At 37.5% G+C, this 19,917-nt stretch overlaps 1 protein-coding gene across 1 annotated transcript in view; it reads left to right on the top strand.

The window, feature by feature from the left end:
* DCAF12 (DDB1 and CUL4 associated factor 12-like protein) overlaps positions 1–19,917 on the top strand; it is an 86,279-nt gene that overhangs the window by 41,919 nt on the left and 24,443 nt on the right. Inside the window, exon 4 of the mRNA XM_090373219.1 lies at positions 13,314–13,374. Within this exon, the coding sequence (XP_090229345.1) occupies positions 13,314–13,374 (61 nt within the window). The remainder of the gene's footprint in view (positions 1–13,313; positions 13,375–19,917) is intronic.

Genomic DNA, 19,917 nt, shown 5'->3' with positions numbered 1-19,917 from the left:
TTTGAGATTACCAAAGCCAAACCATATACAAATTCTTGAAGATGAATTTCCAGAAGCAGAGAATGTGCCATCGTTTATGCTTTGCAATACATGCTTCAAAAGCTTAGAATCGGGAAATGTACCATTGTTATCCAAGTCCAACGGCTTCATATATCTTCTGTTTCTATTGAATTTACCGCTGCTCAATTGTATAACAGAACAGTTGGTTTTGGCTAGATTCATTCATGCAGCTTCGACATTTGCGATATAAAACTGGCAGTTATGGTATTGTCGGACAAGTCATAAATGTTCCAGTTGACGTGAATAATATGGTTAGCGAGTTGCCTCATGCTTTAGATGACTATTATGCATTCAACATTCACATCAAGAAGCATTTGATTCATAAATCGACTTACTTGCAAGGATATGTGAGAAAAGAAACAGTCAAATCGTGGCTAAGGTATTGAATCAATACTACTCTGTGCAAATGTTATAACATCACGGTCGATTGTCAGTTGCTTTCTACAGTTTCATCGAGAGTTACCAGTAGCGAACAAGTAGACAGTGTAGAGAAGATCGCGTCGTCTGAAAGTGACATTGAATTACTTATGGCACCAACACACTTTACTTTTGAACGAAGACAAATATCTTGCAATTGCTCCTGGACAACACAATCAACCGATGTCAATAGTTTACGATGAATATGCTGAGGAACTGTCGTTTCCAGCAATATACTTAGGCCATCCATGTAAATTTAAAGATGGATTACGTGTTACTCCGTTTATGATGGCAATTAGTGAAATAAGATGAAAAGATCGCCGAGGAGTAATGCCACATCCATGGCAATGAAAATTTTACACTTGAGAATAACCAAAGGTTTATATTCCACTTTCAAATACGTTGGAGAAACTTCCAACATAACAAAACTTATGATAGAAGATCAAAGATTTGTTGAAGAATGTGTTGAACGTAACGTCGTTTCTCAAATCCATTCCAAATTCTGTACACTACTGGTCTCAATGCAAGAAAGATGTCTTTGCTATGATCAGACAACTTGGTAAACCGACCATGTTTCTGACATAGAGTGTGATGGAGGTTCGCTCGCCACATCTTTCGAAAACACTTCACAGACTAAACAGTAGTGAAGATACAACATTTGACAATCCAATGAAAGAATTGACAGCATTGCAGCGTACGAAGCTAGTGAACAAGGATCCAGTCACATGTGTAACATACTTCAATAAGCTAGTTGTTGTTATAATGCATATACTGCAATTGAAAAGGTACAATCCTTTTGGGAAATTCAAAGTAATCAACTTCTTCAAGCATACAGAGTTCCAGCATTGTGGCAGTCTGCATGCTTTCAAGTTTCAAACGGCGTTTTCAACAATATAAGAAAGATCTTGAAGAGAAACATTATGATACATTTGAGCAGTTTCTAGAAGAGCACAAGTTGGATATGAACACTTACTTGGATGTTATTTGATCAGGACTGACGAAACCTACCATACTAATGAAAAGAAATATGACACAACTTTGGACGAATACCTTCAATCCTTGGATAGCTGGTATATTAAATTGAAACATGGGTTTACAGTTCATACTCGAGGAGCGTTCATGTGCATCATATGTTGTAGAATGTGTTAAAACCAACAGAGGCATAAGCCATTTGCATCAAGAGTGGATCAAATTGCAAGAAGAGTATCCAGATGAAGACCACACAGACATTGTTAAAATGTGTTAGCATTAAAATGTTAAACAGCATTGAAATGAGCTTGCAAGAGGCAGCTTGGTATTTGCTTTGCCTGAGGCTAGTAGAGAAGTTCTGTACATTCCAACTACTTGGCCTCACGAGAGTCAGAAAAGTAAGAAGAGCAAGAAGCGAATGGTCGAAGAAAATCTCAGTGATGATTCTACCGACATATGGAATGAAAATATTATACAGAAATATGAGAAAAGATCAAAAGATGGAGAGCTCAGTCAACTTTGCTTGGCTGATTTTGCAGTGAAATACAGTGTTGTGAAGGGACAATGTAAACGTAGAAAACAGATGCGAGTCATAAGATATTGCCACTATGAAATGTCTGAATTGGCAGAGTATAAATGTGAAATGGTTTTACTTTACTAGCCTTTCGAAAATGAAATCGTTGATATCTTAGATTCAAACAAGTTTCTTTAGATATATGATGAAAATGAAGAGTATTTTATGAATTGCTGCAAAAGGTGAGTAGGACATCGATGACAAAACAGAGTATTGTAGAAAACTTTTCATCGAAATGGACGATAAAGAGGATGCGAAATGCGAGGAATATGTTCAAAGTTGAATCGCAGAGGATGCTAGTAACAGACTTCAAGAGAACAATGATGATATTGAAATGATTTCGGCAAACTTGCTATCCGCTGTGGTACGTCGGTGAGATAATGTCATGGCCAACAACGATTACTGTAAGTTGGTTCGAATGATGAATAGAGAACAACGCGAGTTGATTCTTGAAGTTATACATCGAACAGATCGAGCTAACACAACACCACTTCAAATATTCTTTACTGGTCCAGCAGGCTGTGGCAAGATGTTTACCTTGAAAATTATGATGGACACTTACATTCACTTAAGTCAGGCGCACAACTCACTTAACAACGCAATCGTCGCCTGTGCATCGACGGGGAAGGCATCCATAGTGATAAACGGTACTACAGTTCATTTGGCGTTCAAAGTTTGTATGACCTGAATAGGTGGTGGTCTTGCTCGAGAAACTTTGCAAGTCTATCGTAATGCATTTCAAAACACTCAAGCAGTATTCGTTGATGAAGTTAGCATGATCGGAGCTGACATTTTGCATACGATCAATGCCAGCCTGCAAGAGATCACCGGAGAATTCGATCGAGAGTTTGGTGGTTTAGATATATTTTGCGGAGATTTGCATCAGTTGCCACCAATGAATGCAAGGCAAATATTGAAGCCTCATAAGAATTCCGTCAGTGGTGAAATTTTGTGGCAGTCTCTCAGTTTCTTTCTACTGGTTTAAGTGATGAGACAGAGTGATGTATTCTCCGGCATATTAACTAAAATTGGAAATGACAAAACATTAGACTTTAAAGAAAAGAAGTTAATTGAAAGTCAATTTAGAACATGAGACTTTGTCATGGAACAAGTACCAAATGCTGTTCATTTCTTTCATCGTAACGATGTTGTTCAATGTAACGCTCAAGCATTGGAAGGAAACACCACCATCGATTGTACAGCCAACGATCACTTCACCTGTTAAGCCATAAACAGTTGACTAGTATGTAAACAAAACTCCATAAAATGAGCATAGCAGAGACTGGAGGTTTGCCATATGTATTGCATCTATCGATTGGAAAACCTACATGATCACTGTAAACATTGATGTTGAAGATGGTTTGGTCAATGGAATGATCAGAACTTTACAGCACGTAAAGAGTAGAAGTGTGTTATAGGCCTAATGATGTGAATGAGTACAATGAACAATTGTACAGAGAAATAGAGTGGGCTAGTAAATCAGAATGTCTTATAATGGGAGATTTTAACTTCCCAGATATTGACTGGAACTTGTGGATAGGTCACTCGTACACTAGTAAGACTTTTGTGGATTTATTGGATGATTGTTTTCTGCAGCAGCATGTTCGAGAGGCAACCAGAGAGGGTAATACTCTTGATCTGGTTATCAGCAGGGATCATTCGTGTATTAAGAATTTGCAGATGAAGGAACCACTAGGCGGCAGTGATCAGTGTACTGATGTTGGATTTACTTAAAGATATAATTACCATCAGGGGTAAAGGAAAGGGTTTTTGCTTCCATAAAGGTGACTACAGTGGTCTCAGAGAGTTTTTAAATTCTATACAATGGGATCAACTGATGATGTTACCAACAGTAAATTCTAAGTGGGAAGCATTCAAGGAATTAATCGTGGAAGCTACTGAAAGTTTCATACCTATTAAGAAATATTGTTCAAGGTTTAGGCCTAAATGGTTGTCAAATGAACTAATGAGATTCATGTCAGGGAAGAAAAATGCATGGGATGCATATAGATTATCAGGCGACACAGAAGCCTATGGCAGATATAAGCTAGTCTGTAATCAAGTCACAAAGGAGGTTAGGCAGACGAAGGCAGATTACAAGAAATCTTGGGCAAAGGATGCCAAGAAAAACAGCAAGGATTTCTTTACTTATATAAACTCTAAAAGGAATGGGATGAATCTGATTGGTCCACTTGATATCGATGGTTCGACTGTTGATGATGCTCAGATAGCAAACAAACTGAATGAGTATTTTGCATCTACATTCACACATGAGGAGTTATTAAGGTTTGAAAATGCCAGAAGGTTATCAAACTAACAGGGAGATAAGTGATTTTGTAATAACTGAGGACAAAGTGGAGGAGAAATTGTTGAAGATAAACATAAGAAAGGCACCTGGGGTGGATGGGATCTATCCAGTTATATTAAAGGAAGCGGCAAAGCAATAAGCAAACCCTTAGCCATAATTATGAGAGCATCCTTGGACTCAGGGGAGGTCCCCACGGACTGGAGATGTGCAAATATATCCTCAATTCACAAAGGGGGATTGAAGGGTGACACGGGTAATTACAGACCAGTTAGTTTAACTTCTGTTCCGGGTAAAATAATGGAGGCACTGGTTAAAGATGCATTGCAGGATCATCTAGACAAGACTGCAGCAATAATTCAGACAGAGCATGGGTTTAAGGGAAAGTCTTGTCTGACAAATTTGATTGGATATTATGATGTAGTTACAGAGGAACTAAATGCAGAAAATAATTTTGATATCATATACTTGGATTTCAGGAAAGCCTTTGACACTGTTGCACATGGAAGACTACTGTACATATTGGAGCAGAATGGTATTAAGGGTAAGTTGCTACAATGGATAAAAGGATGGTTGAGTGGGAGAAGACAGAGGGTGGTAATCAGTGGGCTAATGTTATTAATGGAGTCCCACAGGGTTTGGTGTTGCGTCCACAGTTGTTTTGTATATATCAATGATATTGATGAAGGTATATCAGGCTCAGTGTCAAAGTTTGCAGACGATACAAAGGTTGACAGGGTTGTTAATGACAGTAATGGCAGTGTGCTACTGGAACAGGATCTAGAAAATTTGGGCAGATGGGCTGAAAAGTGGCAACTGAAGTTTAACATTGACAAATGCAAAGTACTGCATATGTGTAGAAATAACCCCAGAGAAACTACCAATTGTGTGGTACTACACTTAAGGTGGTAGAAAATGAAAAAGACCTGGGAGTAATTGTGCAGTCAGATGTGAAGTTTTCTGAGCAATGCAGACAGGCTGCCAGGGCAGGTCATGGGATTTTGTCAATGATATACAGGAATTTTGCTAGCAGGGAAAAGGAGGTGATTGTCCCTGAGTATAAGGCAATGGTCAGGCCATGCCTTGAGTACTGCCTAAAATGAGGCTTCCTTGAGTGCCTGTACACAGTACTCAAGGAGGCCTCATTTTAGGAAGGATGTAGATTTGCTTGAACATGTACAGAGAAGGGCAACAAGATTGGTGAGGGGAATGAATGGATCCTCTTACCAGGAGAGGCTTAAATTCTGCAAATTGCAGTGGCTGGAGACTAGGCACCTGCAAGGTGATCCGATTAAGGTGTATAAGGCCTTGAATGGGTTGAGCATGCTGAATTCTGATGGGATTCTTCCACTTGTTCAGATTAGGAACCTAAGGGGGCATAAATTCAAATTGAGGAAAGACAGATGTAGAATAGTTGTGAGGAAATTTGTGTTTAGCCTGTGGGTGGTTAATTGCTGGAACAAACTTCTATCTGTCGTTGTGGAAGTTGTTAGGTTAAATAAATTTAAGGAGGAACTGGACAAACATTTAGAGGGAATTTTTTTGTAAATTTTATTTTTTTTTGGCTGATGCTGCATGTGCTCATATACTTGCTTTCTTGCATCACATGCCACTACTACTACATTGAGATGGAAGAAACAGAAATCAAGAGATTACATTTCAAAAGCAAGAATGTTGAAACTAAGAGTCGTCTCAAATCTCACCACATATTGTCACATCGTGCCATATTGAAATCTGGCTGAGCTCCGATTATGAGATGTTCCGCCACAGTATCTTTCAAAAGCAAAATGCTTAAATGCAAAAGAATCCAATTTCCTTTGATTGAAGCTTGTGTCATGACAGTTCATAAAGCTCAGGGTGGAACTTTCAAAGAAATCATATTCGATTACGATAAGAGTCTCGAACAGCAACTGGTATACTTTGCATTGTCGAGAGTTAGAAGCATTGATGGCCTGTACATCAGAAAAACGACTTTACATTCTGCCATGCTCATGGTTGTAATGCACCTAAGGTGCAAGATCTTTGAACGAACTGAATTGAAACGTTTGAATAACCATCATTTGGAAACACTCTACAACTGCATTACAATTTTGGGATCAAGTTGCATTCGTCGAGTTTCAGAATGGTATTGTTGAATACACAGAGTTTGAAACTTCATAGCATTGTGACCGATCCAATTCTTGTAGAATCAAATATCTTGGTTGGTTGGTTGTTTGTTTGTTTGTTTGTTTGTTATTTGGTTTTTAGAAGCATTAGCAACTAAGGCCATATTGCTCCGGGATATGCAGTGGTCATTCTCTGACCTTTCCGCATCCTTCGTATTTGGTTGTGATGGGCTCGAACTCCTGTCTAATCAAGAAGCATGTGCTACGCACTGCTGCTCCTTCCCACCTGGCTATGGAGGCGCCTCAAATATCTTGGCGCCTCAAATATCATTAAATAGGCGCCTCAAATATCATTAAATGAAACATGGCTTGAAAATGTTGATGTTCAAGGATACAAACGTATCACACAATTCAAAAGACCTTCTGTGCGATATACAGTAAAGTTGAATCGATAATATGTACGCCACATATTCTCATGACTCACTATGGCAAATGGCTGGTACAGATAATTGTGGCAACATTTATGCAGCTGAAGTTGAAATAAATGGACAGAAGACTTTGCTTGTAACATTCTACATCTCACCTAATTCAACATTGGAGCAGATTAAAGTTTTCTTAATATCCAATCTAGCGATTTATATGCCAAAGTTTGGAGACATACCTAAAGTTGTAGGAAATTTAACTTTCAAAAGATCCCAATAATTGTAGTGGGCGATTTTAACATTAACGTTAAGAAACCTAAAAATGTTCCATTCCTTGACATCATGAAATCAACATTCGATCTTAAACTTTTATCAGATTCTACAAAGTCTACTATGCATGGTCAATCATGTGTCGACTTGGTCTTCAATCACAGTGTTAATAGTTTGAATTGTTTCAACTATATATCCTACTTTAGTTACCACAACCTTTATTGTTGATTGTTAATGAAAATACAGAATAAAATAAAACTGATTTTATTAAGCTAAAATTGTATTTTTTCATTTCACACGATGTTATTCGTGGATCCAACTTTGGCTCCATGGAACCAACATCGTTTTTTTTCACCATGTAGTATGAGTGATGTCTTTTAAGGTTATGCTGGACATTATGGCAAATCCAACATTCTTTACATTCTTTAAGGGTACATTTCTAAAACAGTGTTCAAAGACTGACCACTGTTCTGGTCCACTGACCAGAACCTGACCACTGATCCTGGGTATAACCTCCATGCACAAGTACATGGTGGGTGACCACCCAGGTGTGAACCAACGTAAGCAGGGGTCGAGGTGTGGCGCCCACACCACTTGGAGGAATGCCGCCCCTCTATGTTACCAGGCAGTACTAGGTGGTAGATGACTCTCATCAACCCGTGCAATACCACCACTTTGCTTATTGGAGGCTTGAAGTGGTGGAACCCATGTTTAGTCTCTAGAGCTAAGTTCCGGTCAACCCTTTCCTATCTCTTCCATCATGCAGTATGGTTGATGACTTTTGAGGTTACGATGAACATTGTGGCGAGATCCAATATTCCTTACATTTCGAGGGTACAGCTCTGAAACGGTGTTCGCAGGCCAGCCGCAGTTAGTACACCGGACCGAACCTATTGGTTACTCTCTAGGAGGCTTCCAGATCAGCTAGTGTATAATTTTGCTACCTGTACTCTGCCAGATAGTGACTGGAGGGAGTCTGAGTAGTGTGTATGCTGGGGGCATTGTCGAGGCCACGTTATGTCAAGGATCTGGGTATATTCTTACCATGTGTATGCCCTACCCAAAAATTTCATTACTTCATACAGCATGTCCCACCCACTCTTTCTTACTATTGAATACACCATGAATTGTCAAACTAATAGAGCAAGCTTATCTGCGAAAAGATCTAAACCTCCCAAGCACTTCCTAATTCATTTCACAAATATACGTGGTCTCAATTCTAATCTCAACGATGTCCATTTCCACTTGCAGTCTGGAAAACCACGTACTTTTTCTGACAGAATCTCAGTTATCGGTTGATTCAACCACTTCTCATCTCAGATGCCCAAATTATTTGCTGTATGATTCCTTTCACCTCAGAGGTGGTACTTGTGCATATGTCCGTTCTGATATTCCCTGTCAGAGACTTGGCAATTTGGAATCTACTCTCTTTGATCTTCTCTGGCTTAAAATCTCTCTTCCTCATTGTGTCAAATTCATCTGTTGTCTCTACCGTTCTCCCAACTCCACTAATCACTTGGAGCTCTTTGACTTCCTCTCTTTGCAACTTGCTTTCTCCAGTCCAACTTTCCTAACAGTGAGGTAATTTTCCTTGGTGATTTTAATGTTCACAACTCTAGCTGGCTTCTGTTTTCTAGTCACACCGATCCAGCTGGTCGAGATGCTGAGGCTTTTGCAATTACTAATGACCTTGCACAGATTGTTCATCTACAAGAATACCGGACAATCCTGATCATACAGCCAACACGCTTGATCTTTTTCTCACAAACAACCCTTCTAAGTACACTGTTGAAGTGAGAGGTCCTTTAGGCACTTCAGATCACAACCTGGTGATTGTCTCTTCTCCAATGGAGCCTTTATCTCATGGCTATTCCCAACCTCGTGTTGTTTGGCATTACAAGAATGCAAAATGGGATGACTTGCGAGATTTCTTTTCTTTTCCTTGGTCGGATTACTGTTTCAAAACTTCTGATGTCAACGTTTGCTCAGATCATGTCAGTGAAATTATTCTTGCAGGAATGGAATCCTTTATCCAATACACCACTTTAAAATCTCATCCTTTATCTAAACCTTGGTTTTCCAATAAATGTGCTAAGGCTGTTCAAGAGAAGAATGTTGCATATCGTAATTGGCTTGTTTCTAATTCTTCAGTTTCATTTTCTGCCTACACCAAAGCTCGCAACAATTGTAAAGCAGTTATTAATCAGCCCTAATGGTAGCTGAGCATTCTGGTCTCTTGCCAAAGCTATTGGCCGCAACATTTGCCCATCTCTGCTCCCACCTCTGTCCAAACCAGATGGTTCTTTTGTCACTTCAGCCAAGGATAAAGCTGACCTGCTAGCATTCCATTTTTCTTCCAACTCATGTATTAATAATCTTGGTAAAACACCTCCCACCATTCCCAACACCTCCATTCAATACCTCCTGTGGTCTTCCGTCAAAAGAATTTTGACGAATCTTGATGCAAAGAAAGCTCCAGGTCCCGATGGTATTTCTCCACTTGTTCTCAAAACCTGTGCTCCTGAACTTACTCCTATTCTTTGCCACCTTTTTTCACTTTCTTATTCTAAAGGTGTTTTTCCTTCTGCTTGGAAATTTGCTTATATCCAGCCAGTTCCTAAAAAAGGGTGACAAATCCCTCCCATCCAATTATCGTCCCATTGTAATTACTTCTACTCTTTCTAAAGTAATGGAGAAATCAATTAACCGCCAACTCTTAAACTACCTAGAAACCTTCCGTCTGATCAACGATCGCCAGTATGGATTCCGTCAGTGTCGATTCACTGGTGATATTCTGGCTTATGTTACCCATTTATGGACTAATTCAATAGAAAGGTTTGGTGAAACACAAGTAGTTGCTCTTGACATCTCAAAGGTTTTCGATCATGTTTGGCATAAAGGTCTTCTAAACAAGCTTCCATCTTATGGTTTGCCGAGTGTTTTTAGTAATTGGTTATCCAGTTTTCTCTCTGATCGCTCACTGAGGGTGATGGTAGATGGCTCTCTGTCTTCTAACTTCTCCACTAATGCTTGGTGTCTTCCAAGGTTCAGTTCTTTCTCCCACTCTTTTCCTCTTGTATATTAATGACCTTCTTCCATTGACTGGAAATCCTATCTATAGTTTTGCCGATGACAGCACATTGCATTCTACTTTCCATTTTGAGAAACCTTGCCCTGCTCAATCAGCTTCAACTTCTCGAAAATCTGCTACCAGTTCCTTAAATGCCGATCTTCAGGTAATTCTCCAGTGGGGCAAAGACAACTTAGTTGATTTCAACCCTTCTAAAACTCAATCTTGTCTTATATCTCGCAAAAAGGATTCTTCTGCTCCTATGCTTATCTTTGGTGACACTCCGATTTCTAGGCAAAATGATATATCTCTTTTGGGAATTACTCTGACTTGTAATCTCTCTTGGCACAAGCACATTACAAATATTGTTTCCTCTGCATCTAAAAAACTTGGTTTTCTCTTTCCCGCTCGGCGTTACTTTTCTTCCAAACAGCTGCTCGCTCTGTATAAATCGCAAATCCGCCCTGTCATGGAATATTGTTCCCACATCTGGTGTGGTGCCCCCCAAACCTCTCTCAGGCTTCTTGATTCCATTCAGAAGAGGGCAGTTAGGTTAATTAATGATTCATCTTTAACAGAGTCTCTCCACCCGCTGTCTCGTAGACGTACTGTTTCTGCTGCATGCCTCTTCTACAGATACTTCCATGGGCACTGTTCTTTTGAATTGGCTTCTATAATTCTTCCTCTCTCTTCCAAAACAATCCGAACACCTGCCTCCACCAGCGAACATCCATTTACTCTCCAACTTCAAACTCACAGAACCAACTTTTCATCTTCCTCATTTATTCATTCAACTGCCGTTTTCTGAACCAACCTTCCTTCATACGTATTTCCAGAAAATTACAGTCTACAGAAGTTCAAGTCCAATGTCAACAAATATCTTCTTTCATCTTCTCAACCTCCAACCCAAGCATGGTACTAAGTACTATAGGTTCTAATACCTCTTGTGTTTGCGGTTTACATAAAAAAAAAAAAAAAAAACTAGATAGTTCACTGGACTTGAACCTGTTGGGAGTTAACTCTGTAGGAGGCATTCATGCCTGCAGGTCCTGGTATTCTTTATATTACAAAGTTCGTATATTACTTACTAAATTATTGTGCATTCAATAGGGCAGTTCAGAGTATTGCAAGAGGCAAGAATATTGGTCTGTGCCACTAGCCTACATTTTACCCAAATGCCTAATCCCGCCCCCCCCCTCCTCTTTCCTTGAATCCTGTAGGCCTTTTCTATAACCAACAAAGGCCCATAAATTCCTTCTACCAACTGGGACAATCCATATTGAAAAACATTTCCCTCTCCCCCTCTAAAAGTTGAACTCCTCAAGTTTAGAGGTGCCTCCGTGGGCACGAGCAGCAGTGCATAGCACACGCTTCTTGATTAGACCGGGGTTTTAGTCTGTGACCACCAAATACGGAGGATGTGGAAAGGTAAGAGAATGACCGCCTCATATCCCCGGAGCAATATGGCCTTAGTTGCTAATGCTCCTAAAAACCAAATAACAAACAAACAAACTCATCTAGAGTTAATAAAAAGGCTATCATTATGTAGTGCTTCCTGTTATGTTTCAGTACAATTGTAGATGCAATATTTTGACCTATCTTTCAGAATTTTGCCATCATAACTGTATATTTTGTGACCAGGGCCTCAGTTTATTTTTATGTAATTAGTTCTTGCACGGATAACCATACGCCCTTTATTAACTCACCTATAGAAATACTGTCTCATCCACATTTAAAATAGCATCCTACTTTCCTTAGAATCATCCTGGATTCCAAGGAAAATAGGGAATGCCTTTTATAATATGTCTTAAAGCTTTCAAATCTGTTTAAAAATAGTAGGGTGCATTGTCTGCTTTCTCTATTTTTGTTATTATTATTATTATTCTTATATTTTATTATTATTATTATTCCACTGGTATATGGAATATTAATATTTTTCCTTGATGTTATGGAATTTATTTATAGAGCTGTTGATACTTATTGGGTATAGATACTTATTTGGATGGCTGCTTTTCTAAAGTTCTCTTGCAAAGTGAGCCTTGACAAATATTGAGTGCTCTGAGTACACTGGATTTGAGAACTCCAATTTTTGAATTGTGGGAATGACTTGCCTTATAATTGAGTAGGAATGCATTATCTGATTTTGAACTTTTTATATCAGTAGAAAATGTATAGATGCTTGTAGAACCTTTGAAATTCTTGTGTACCATGGTTCCAAATTACTAGAATGTTGTTCATATAATAACCTTTAAACCTTTCCATTAGGCTAAGTTTGAAAGACTGTGGTCTTATGTTTTTCAAACACTGTCAAACAAAGTACTTATCAGTGAATGCTGAAGATAGAAGAAAGCAGTGCAAGAACTTCATCAGTGATTAACTCCCCTCATCACCCTCTTAATGAAAACTTAATGAGCAATGAAACTGGCAGACCAGACAGTTTATAGAAGACAAAATAAATAATGTATAGAATTAAGACAATTTCTCTAGTTACCCAAGCCCATATTAAAAAAACTAAATCCAGATATTATAATCCGAGCTTAGCTCAGTCAATCAGTGATGTCACAGATACATATAGTATCTGTGCATTCTCTGATCCCATTGTGCCATGCATTGTAATGGCTGAGAATGTTGTTGCAAATTGATAGCATTTATTAATGCTGCTATTGTCCCCATTGTTGATTTTATCTTTAAGTGGGGTCATCCTGTCAAGCCAGAAATGTCGTGGTTTGAGGATGATTCACTCTTTTGGTGTTTGAAAAAGACTTTTTCAGACACTAAAAATTTCATAAATGATTGATTAGTTTGAGATCAAAGTAAAAGGAACGAGTTGAGAGGGTTAGCTAAGACATGGATCTGTAGTGTTAAGATTTCCAATTAGTATTTTGTTTTGTGGAGCCTATGCCATGGAGATCCAAAAGTTAATTATGCTGATTGGATTACAAAGTAGTGCTGATTGGATTGTTTCAATGGCAGGTATGTGTATATTGACCTTTTAGGTGACTATATATGTTATTATATACCAATTTCTTAACTAGTTATTTAGTAGAATTATATTAATATGAAGAAATCCGAATTTTCTGGCCATGATCTTATTTTGTAATTATATACTTATTTGTTTTAGGGAGCTCATAAAGATTGGATATTTGATATAAAATGGCTAGATGATGAATTTTTTGTGTCGGGTAAGTTCGCCCATTTCCTTTTCTTTGCAAATATATAACTACTTGTGATTACAGCAATCTTATGATTTAATTTGAGCTATCTTTCATAATATTTGCTTGTTAATGAAATGTAAATTTTGTGATCAGTAAAATTTTAACATGAGTTATTATTAATTAAATTATTATATTGAATAGGCCACAAGCTCATATGTACTAACTATACCAAAAAAAAAAACTTAATTTAAATATACATTAGACTTTCATCAATGTGAATTTTAGTATTCCTTTTTTATGGTACTTAGCATTGGTAGAGGCATATGATGCAAGAAAGCAAGCTTATATAGCGTCAGCCAAAAAAAAAAAAAAAAAAAAAAAACCCTTTCACCCATCCATTCACTTCAAATGCTTGTCTAGTTCTAACTTGAACTTGTTTAAGTTGTTGACCTTCCCTACAATAGATGGAAGTTTGTTCTAGCTATCAACCACCTGCTGGCTAAAGGCAAATTTCTGCATATCTCTTCCACAATTGTCTTTCCTCAATTTGAATTTATGTCCCCTCAGGTGAGTAATCTGAGCAAGAGGAAGAATCCCATCAGCATTGAGCTTGCTCAAACCATTCAAGACCTTTTACACCTCAATTAGATCACCTCGCAGGTGCCTAGTCTCCAGATGCTGCAATTTGCAGAACTTCAGCCTTTCTTGGTAACAGCAATCCTTTATTCCACTCGCCAATCTCGTTGCCCTTCTCTCTACTCGTTCCAGCAGCTCTACTTCCTTCCTAAAATGAGGCCTTCAGACCTGTATATGCAGTACTCGGTGTGACCTGACCATTGCCTTATACAAATAGCAAAATTTCTGTACATCATTGACAAGACACCATGAGATACTCTTGCAGCCTCTCTGCACTGCTCAGAAAACTTCATATTTGACTGCACAATTACCCCAGGTCCTTTTCATTCTCCGCTACCCTTAGTGTAGTATCACCCAGTTGGTATGTTACTCTGAGGTTACTGCTACACATATGCAGTACTTTACATTTGTCAATGTTAAACTTCAATTGCCACCCCTCAGCCCATCTGCTCAACTTTTCCAGATGTTGCAGTAGTGTACTATCATTATTGTCATTAACAACCCTGCCAACCTTCGTATCGTATGCAAACTTAGACATTAACCCTGATATACCTTCATCAATATCATTGATAAATACAGAAAACAACAGTGGACCCAACACCGAACCCTGGGGGACTCCATTAATAACATTAGTCCATGAAGAGCAGTGTCCATTGATTACCACTCTCTGTCTTCTCCCACACAGTCATCCATCGTAGAAACTGCCCTTAATGCCATACTGCTCCAGTTTGTTCTATAGTCTTCCATGTGCAACAGTATCAAAAGGTTTTTTAAAATCCGATTATATATCAGAATTATTTTTTGCATTCAGTTCCTTTGTGACCACATCATAATATCCAATCAAATTTGTCAGACAAGACTTCCCCTTAACAAACCCATGCTGTGTCTGAACTATAACTGCAGTCTTGTATGGATGATCCTGCATTGCTTCTTTAACCAGTGACTCCATTATTTTCCCTGGAATAGAAGTTAAACTAACTGGTCTGTAATTACTCGTGTCACCCTTTGATCTTCCTTTGTAAATTGTGGACACATTTACATATCTCCAGTCCACGGGGACCTCCCCTAAGTCCAAGAAAGCTCTCATAATTATGGCTTACTTCTTTTGCTGCTTCCTTTAATATAACTAGATTCCATCCACCCCAGGTGCCTTTCTTATGTTCAATTTCAACAATTTCTCCTCCACTTCTCTCTCCATTATTACAAAATCATTTAGCTCCCTGCCCGAGTTTGATAAGCTTCTGGCCTCCACTTTCCTACAGACATTCCTAATGTGTGAATGTAGATTCAAAATACTCATTCAGTTTGTCTTCATTCAGTCAGCAGGTTTTTCAACAAACGAATTGTCAATGTCAAGTGGACCAATGTGATTCATCCCCTTCCTTAAATAAGTAAAGAAGTCTTTACTGTTTTTCTTTGCATCCTTTGCCAACGATTTTTTATAATCTGTCTTTGCTTGCCTAACCTCCTTTGTGACTTGATTACAGACTATCTTATATCTACCATAGGCATCTGTGTCTCCTGATAATTTATATGTGGGTCGTGCACTTTTATTTTCTGCCATGAGAATAAAAATACTTACTTTATATTTGCTTTATTAATTAGAAAAAGTATAGCTATAAAACATTTTCTTTGCAGTCTGTGGACAAAGTGTGTGGTGCACCCACTCTTGTGTTAATTCTGTTTTTGTTTTTAGCATTGATTTTGCTTTCGTTGCTGAGCATCAGTATCATTTTTTATTATTGTCCAATATTGTATCAGAGTAAAGAATAAAATTTTTGGGAATACCATTTTTAATTATTTCTTGCTCTTTATCCTAAAAAAAATAGTTGGTACCTAAAATAATCCAAGTGTCAGTTTCTGCTGCATGCTTTTAGTAGGGAAAAAATATAGAAGTGAGAGATTCAGGTGTATATAAAAAAAAACATTTTTAGTCCACATAATTGCAGTAATATTACTGAATGAAAAGAGAATAATGTGTAAACAATATAGAAACATTTATTTTAAACATCATGTGTATAAAAAAAAAATATGTATATCAAATAATGATTGATAAAGTCAATAGCTGATTATAGCTGTGTCAGTGATTTGAATTGTTAATTTGTGGAACTTTTAATTTTCTTTTTTACTCTTCTCAGCAGAAAGCTCTTCACTTTATCAGAAAATAGAATGTCTTGTTTCTGAAAGAAAATAGACTTTCTTGTTTCTGAGTATTACACTGGCCAACACAATTTTTACCTCCAAATTTTATGCATAGATTTTGAAGATCACCATGATAGTTTCACGTCACATCACGGTTATTAAATATAGAGGGAGTTACATTTCACCAAAATATGCCAATTTTGCATAATCTAGCCAGTAATGTATGACATACTGATTTATTTTAATAGATATAAGCTAATTCTCTTAATTTTAGCAATCGATTTTGGCCTCGGACTTCTACCTATGGTTCTTAGGTTCAAATTCTGATGCAACAATTTGAAGAGAGCATACAGCATTTTTGGTGAAGATTTTTGTGGGCTGTGCCAAGGTTTTCCAAGTATTAACTGATCGTGACATGTTCTCAGGGTTGTAAATCTATCTTCCAAACATGAGTCCCTCGAGAGTAGGAGGATGTGGCCCTCCTACTCTCGAGGGCTCTTCTACCACTTCACAAGATGTCGACTATCAGCCAGTAAGTTCAGGTAGTGAAGTACATTTAATCAAACAAGATGAGTTGAATAATTTGGTTCAAGACCTAAATTTGTCGAAAGAACAAGTTGAACTGTTAGGTTCTAGGTTACACGAGTGGAATATACTTGCAGCGGGAACAAAGATTTCAGTGTTCGAAAAAGATATGAAAAGTTTTTGAAATATTTTTCTGTGGAGGACAGTGTGGTTTTGCAAAGACATTATTGGTCTTCTGAAAGAACTAGGTGTCATGCATAAGTCAGATGGATGACATTTATTCATAGATGCCTCAAAATTAAGTTTAAAAGCAGTTTTGCCTCATAATGGCAATGAATTTCCATCAGTTCCTGTGTTTCATTCATTTGGACTTAAAGTATGAAAGCATGTCTAAGGTTCTACATGCTATAAAATACCAGGATTATGGTTGGAACACATGCAGTAATCTAAAAGTTATTGGTTTGCAGTGGGGTTTCACAAAATATTGTTTTTCGTGTTTGTGGGACAGCTGTGTGACAGAAGAACATTGTTGTGCAACCTTGGGACAAGCAGGACGAGTTCATACCAGGACAGTGTAATGTAAAATATATTCCTTTAGTCCAATCAAACAAGGTTCTTCCACCCCTGCACATCAAACTTGGATTTATGAAAAATTTCGTGAAGGACTAGATAAAGAACGTAACAGATTTCCATACTTGAGAAGCGTTTTCAAATTTAACATATAACAAACTTAAGGAAAGAATTTTCGTAGGACCCCAGATTACAAAACTCCTGAAAGACTGTGTTTGAAACCTAGTTAAAGGAGATTGAATTGGCAGCTTGGCCATCATTTAAGGTGCAGTACATGGTTTTTTGGGTAATAGGAAAGAAGTAAACTATGAAATGTTGGTGTCTAATTCACTTGAGTGCTACAAAAACATGGGCTGTCAAATGTCGTTGAAGATGGATTTTCTCCATTCCCATCTTGGATTTTTCCCCAAAAATCTGGGAGATAAACAAGGGGAGCAGTTTCATCAAGATATTTCCACGATGGAAAAGCGGTACCAAGGTCGCTGGGATTCTGTAATGATGGGGGATTACTGATGGTTCCTTGTGAGGGAGAGTAAGCCAGAATACAAGAGAAAATTCCTTAGTAGCAAACATTTTTAAGGACAATTACAGTTATGCTGATTATATATTATCGAAATATAACCTTCGCTATGATTTATGATATTTTTTCCGAAGTTAAATGAGTTATAGAGAATGTATAATATTTTTTACACTTGTATTACAAACTTGAATTATACATGTATATATCCCTTTATTTTAACATTAAATGTTGGTACATCTTTTGTTGTAGACGTGATAAAGACTTTTTTATGGTGATTTTCAGAATCAGCACATTTATTTCCTCCAGAATCATATGCAGGTATGACTAAAAAATTTTTTTTGTTGGCTAGTGTTTATTAACAAAGCTAGATAAAATCCTTTGTCTTGTGTCTAAAAAAAAAATACACCAAAATTGAAACAAATGATCCAGTTCTTGTATGATTTTTTATACTGCCCATGGCGGCAAAGCTTACAGAAGTTTTATGTTGTGCAGTTTCAAGGCAACTATCAGAAATGGTGCCATAGTTTCAGATCTTATGAGTCAAATTTTGTTACTTTTGTGATTAAGGGTGCAGCAGTCTTCAGCCATAGCAGCAGCAGTGCAGACTGATGGAATAATTCAGAAAAAAATATTTGTTATAGGAAAGATCTGTGCAAGAAACTTGAACAGAAATTAGTTTTTTAATTCTTTTAGCAAAAAAAAAAAAAAAAAAAAAGCAACCATTCATCACTGGGAGATAGGATTTATTGATTGAATAAATTAACCACTGAATATAATGCAGTTCTAATAACTAGCTTCTCTGGCAGAATGTTGAGAATTCTGTAATCTGCTGGTATACTTTATAAGATTAGAAAATAATCTTATGCAGTATATTTTCATTGTAAAACTGTAGTTTTTTTTTTATTATTATCAATGCATACTTTAACTTTTTATGATATGAATTTGTAGTAAATATATTAAAATTGGGTCTGTAAGTTAATAAGGATTTTTAATATCCATTTTATATTAGTATATGATTTCACATGGCTATTCCACTTGCATTCATTGTGAAATCATATGTGGAACATTATCCACTTTGTAGCATATTTTCACCCTATCTAGTATGGACTTCTTCAATTTTCCATACAAAAATTTGCAGAAATTACTGTAAAAAGCATTGTGAGTTACTCTACTCTAGTGTGAAGAGAATTATTTTCCAGTGAAGTTAGAGTTAATATTAACCGCACATGATTGCTAGTGGGTTAAAGGGACACACACACACACACACACACACACACACACACACACAGGGTGTGTGTCATAACATGTGGGACCGACTTCAGGGATGGATTTAGGACCTAAAAAGAGTTCATGTAAACCTAAGTCTGATTTTACCTTGTTTCTGAGTTACAGCCATTTTTGTGTTACAGCAACTATCTGCTTATGTTTACAGGAATTTCTCAAAATGACCACTGTGCACCTAAATACAAGCCTGCAAATGTCTCATCCTCACCTGCTCAAAAGTTCCAGGTGTCTGTCAGATTTGCTGTTCTGGTGCTGGTGGGTCTACCACCATCTGAAATCCGTTTTCTAAGTGAACTAGTTTCCGCAAGCTGTTCATGTATTCTCTGAAAAGTCGTTTTATTTGGCACATGATGATTATGAAAGTTTTCTGCATCCAGACATCTTGCCTCAGCTGCATTGCATCTAGCAAATCCATACATGAGATTGCATGTCTGCCATCTCTTGATTTGAATAAGCCTCCATTATCACAGCAAATGCACAGTATTGAAATGTTAGTAAACAAGCTCCAAATGTAGTGCCCTTGTCAGGAGAACTAACTGAAAACTGAAAAAACATTACAGGATCTTGTTTACATAACTACAGCAAGACCTTCTATTAGATATCACGTATTGTTTGTAAGCAGCTGAATAGAGCCAACTATAATGGTAACTCAGTTTATCGAAAAAATTGCTGGAACACAAAATTGACTGTAATTCAAAAACAAGGCGAAATCAGACCCATGTTTGCATGAACTTTCTCTGTTTTTAGGTCCCAACTCTATCCCTGAATTGGGTTCCACATGTTATGATACAACCTCTATATGTATATATAAGCAAAGTTATAATAATTAAGTGAGAAAAAAAGCCTTTGTATCTTTCGTTGCTGCTTTGCACACCTAGATACATTTGCCATAT

The sequence above is a fragment of the Mastigoproctus giganteus genome, chromosome 5, assembly GCF_048544385.1.
Source record: "Mastigoproctus giganteus isolate SK-2022 chromosome 5, ASM4854438v1, whole genome shotgun sequence".
NCBI lineage: Eukaryota > Metazoa > Arthropoda > Arachnida > Uropygi > Thelyphonidae > Mastigoproctus > Mastigoproctus giganteus.
This window is presented reverse-complemented; position numbering and strand designations above follow the sequence as displayed.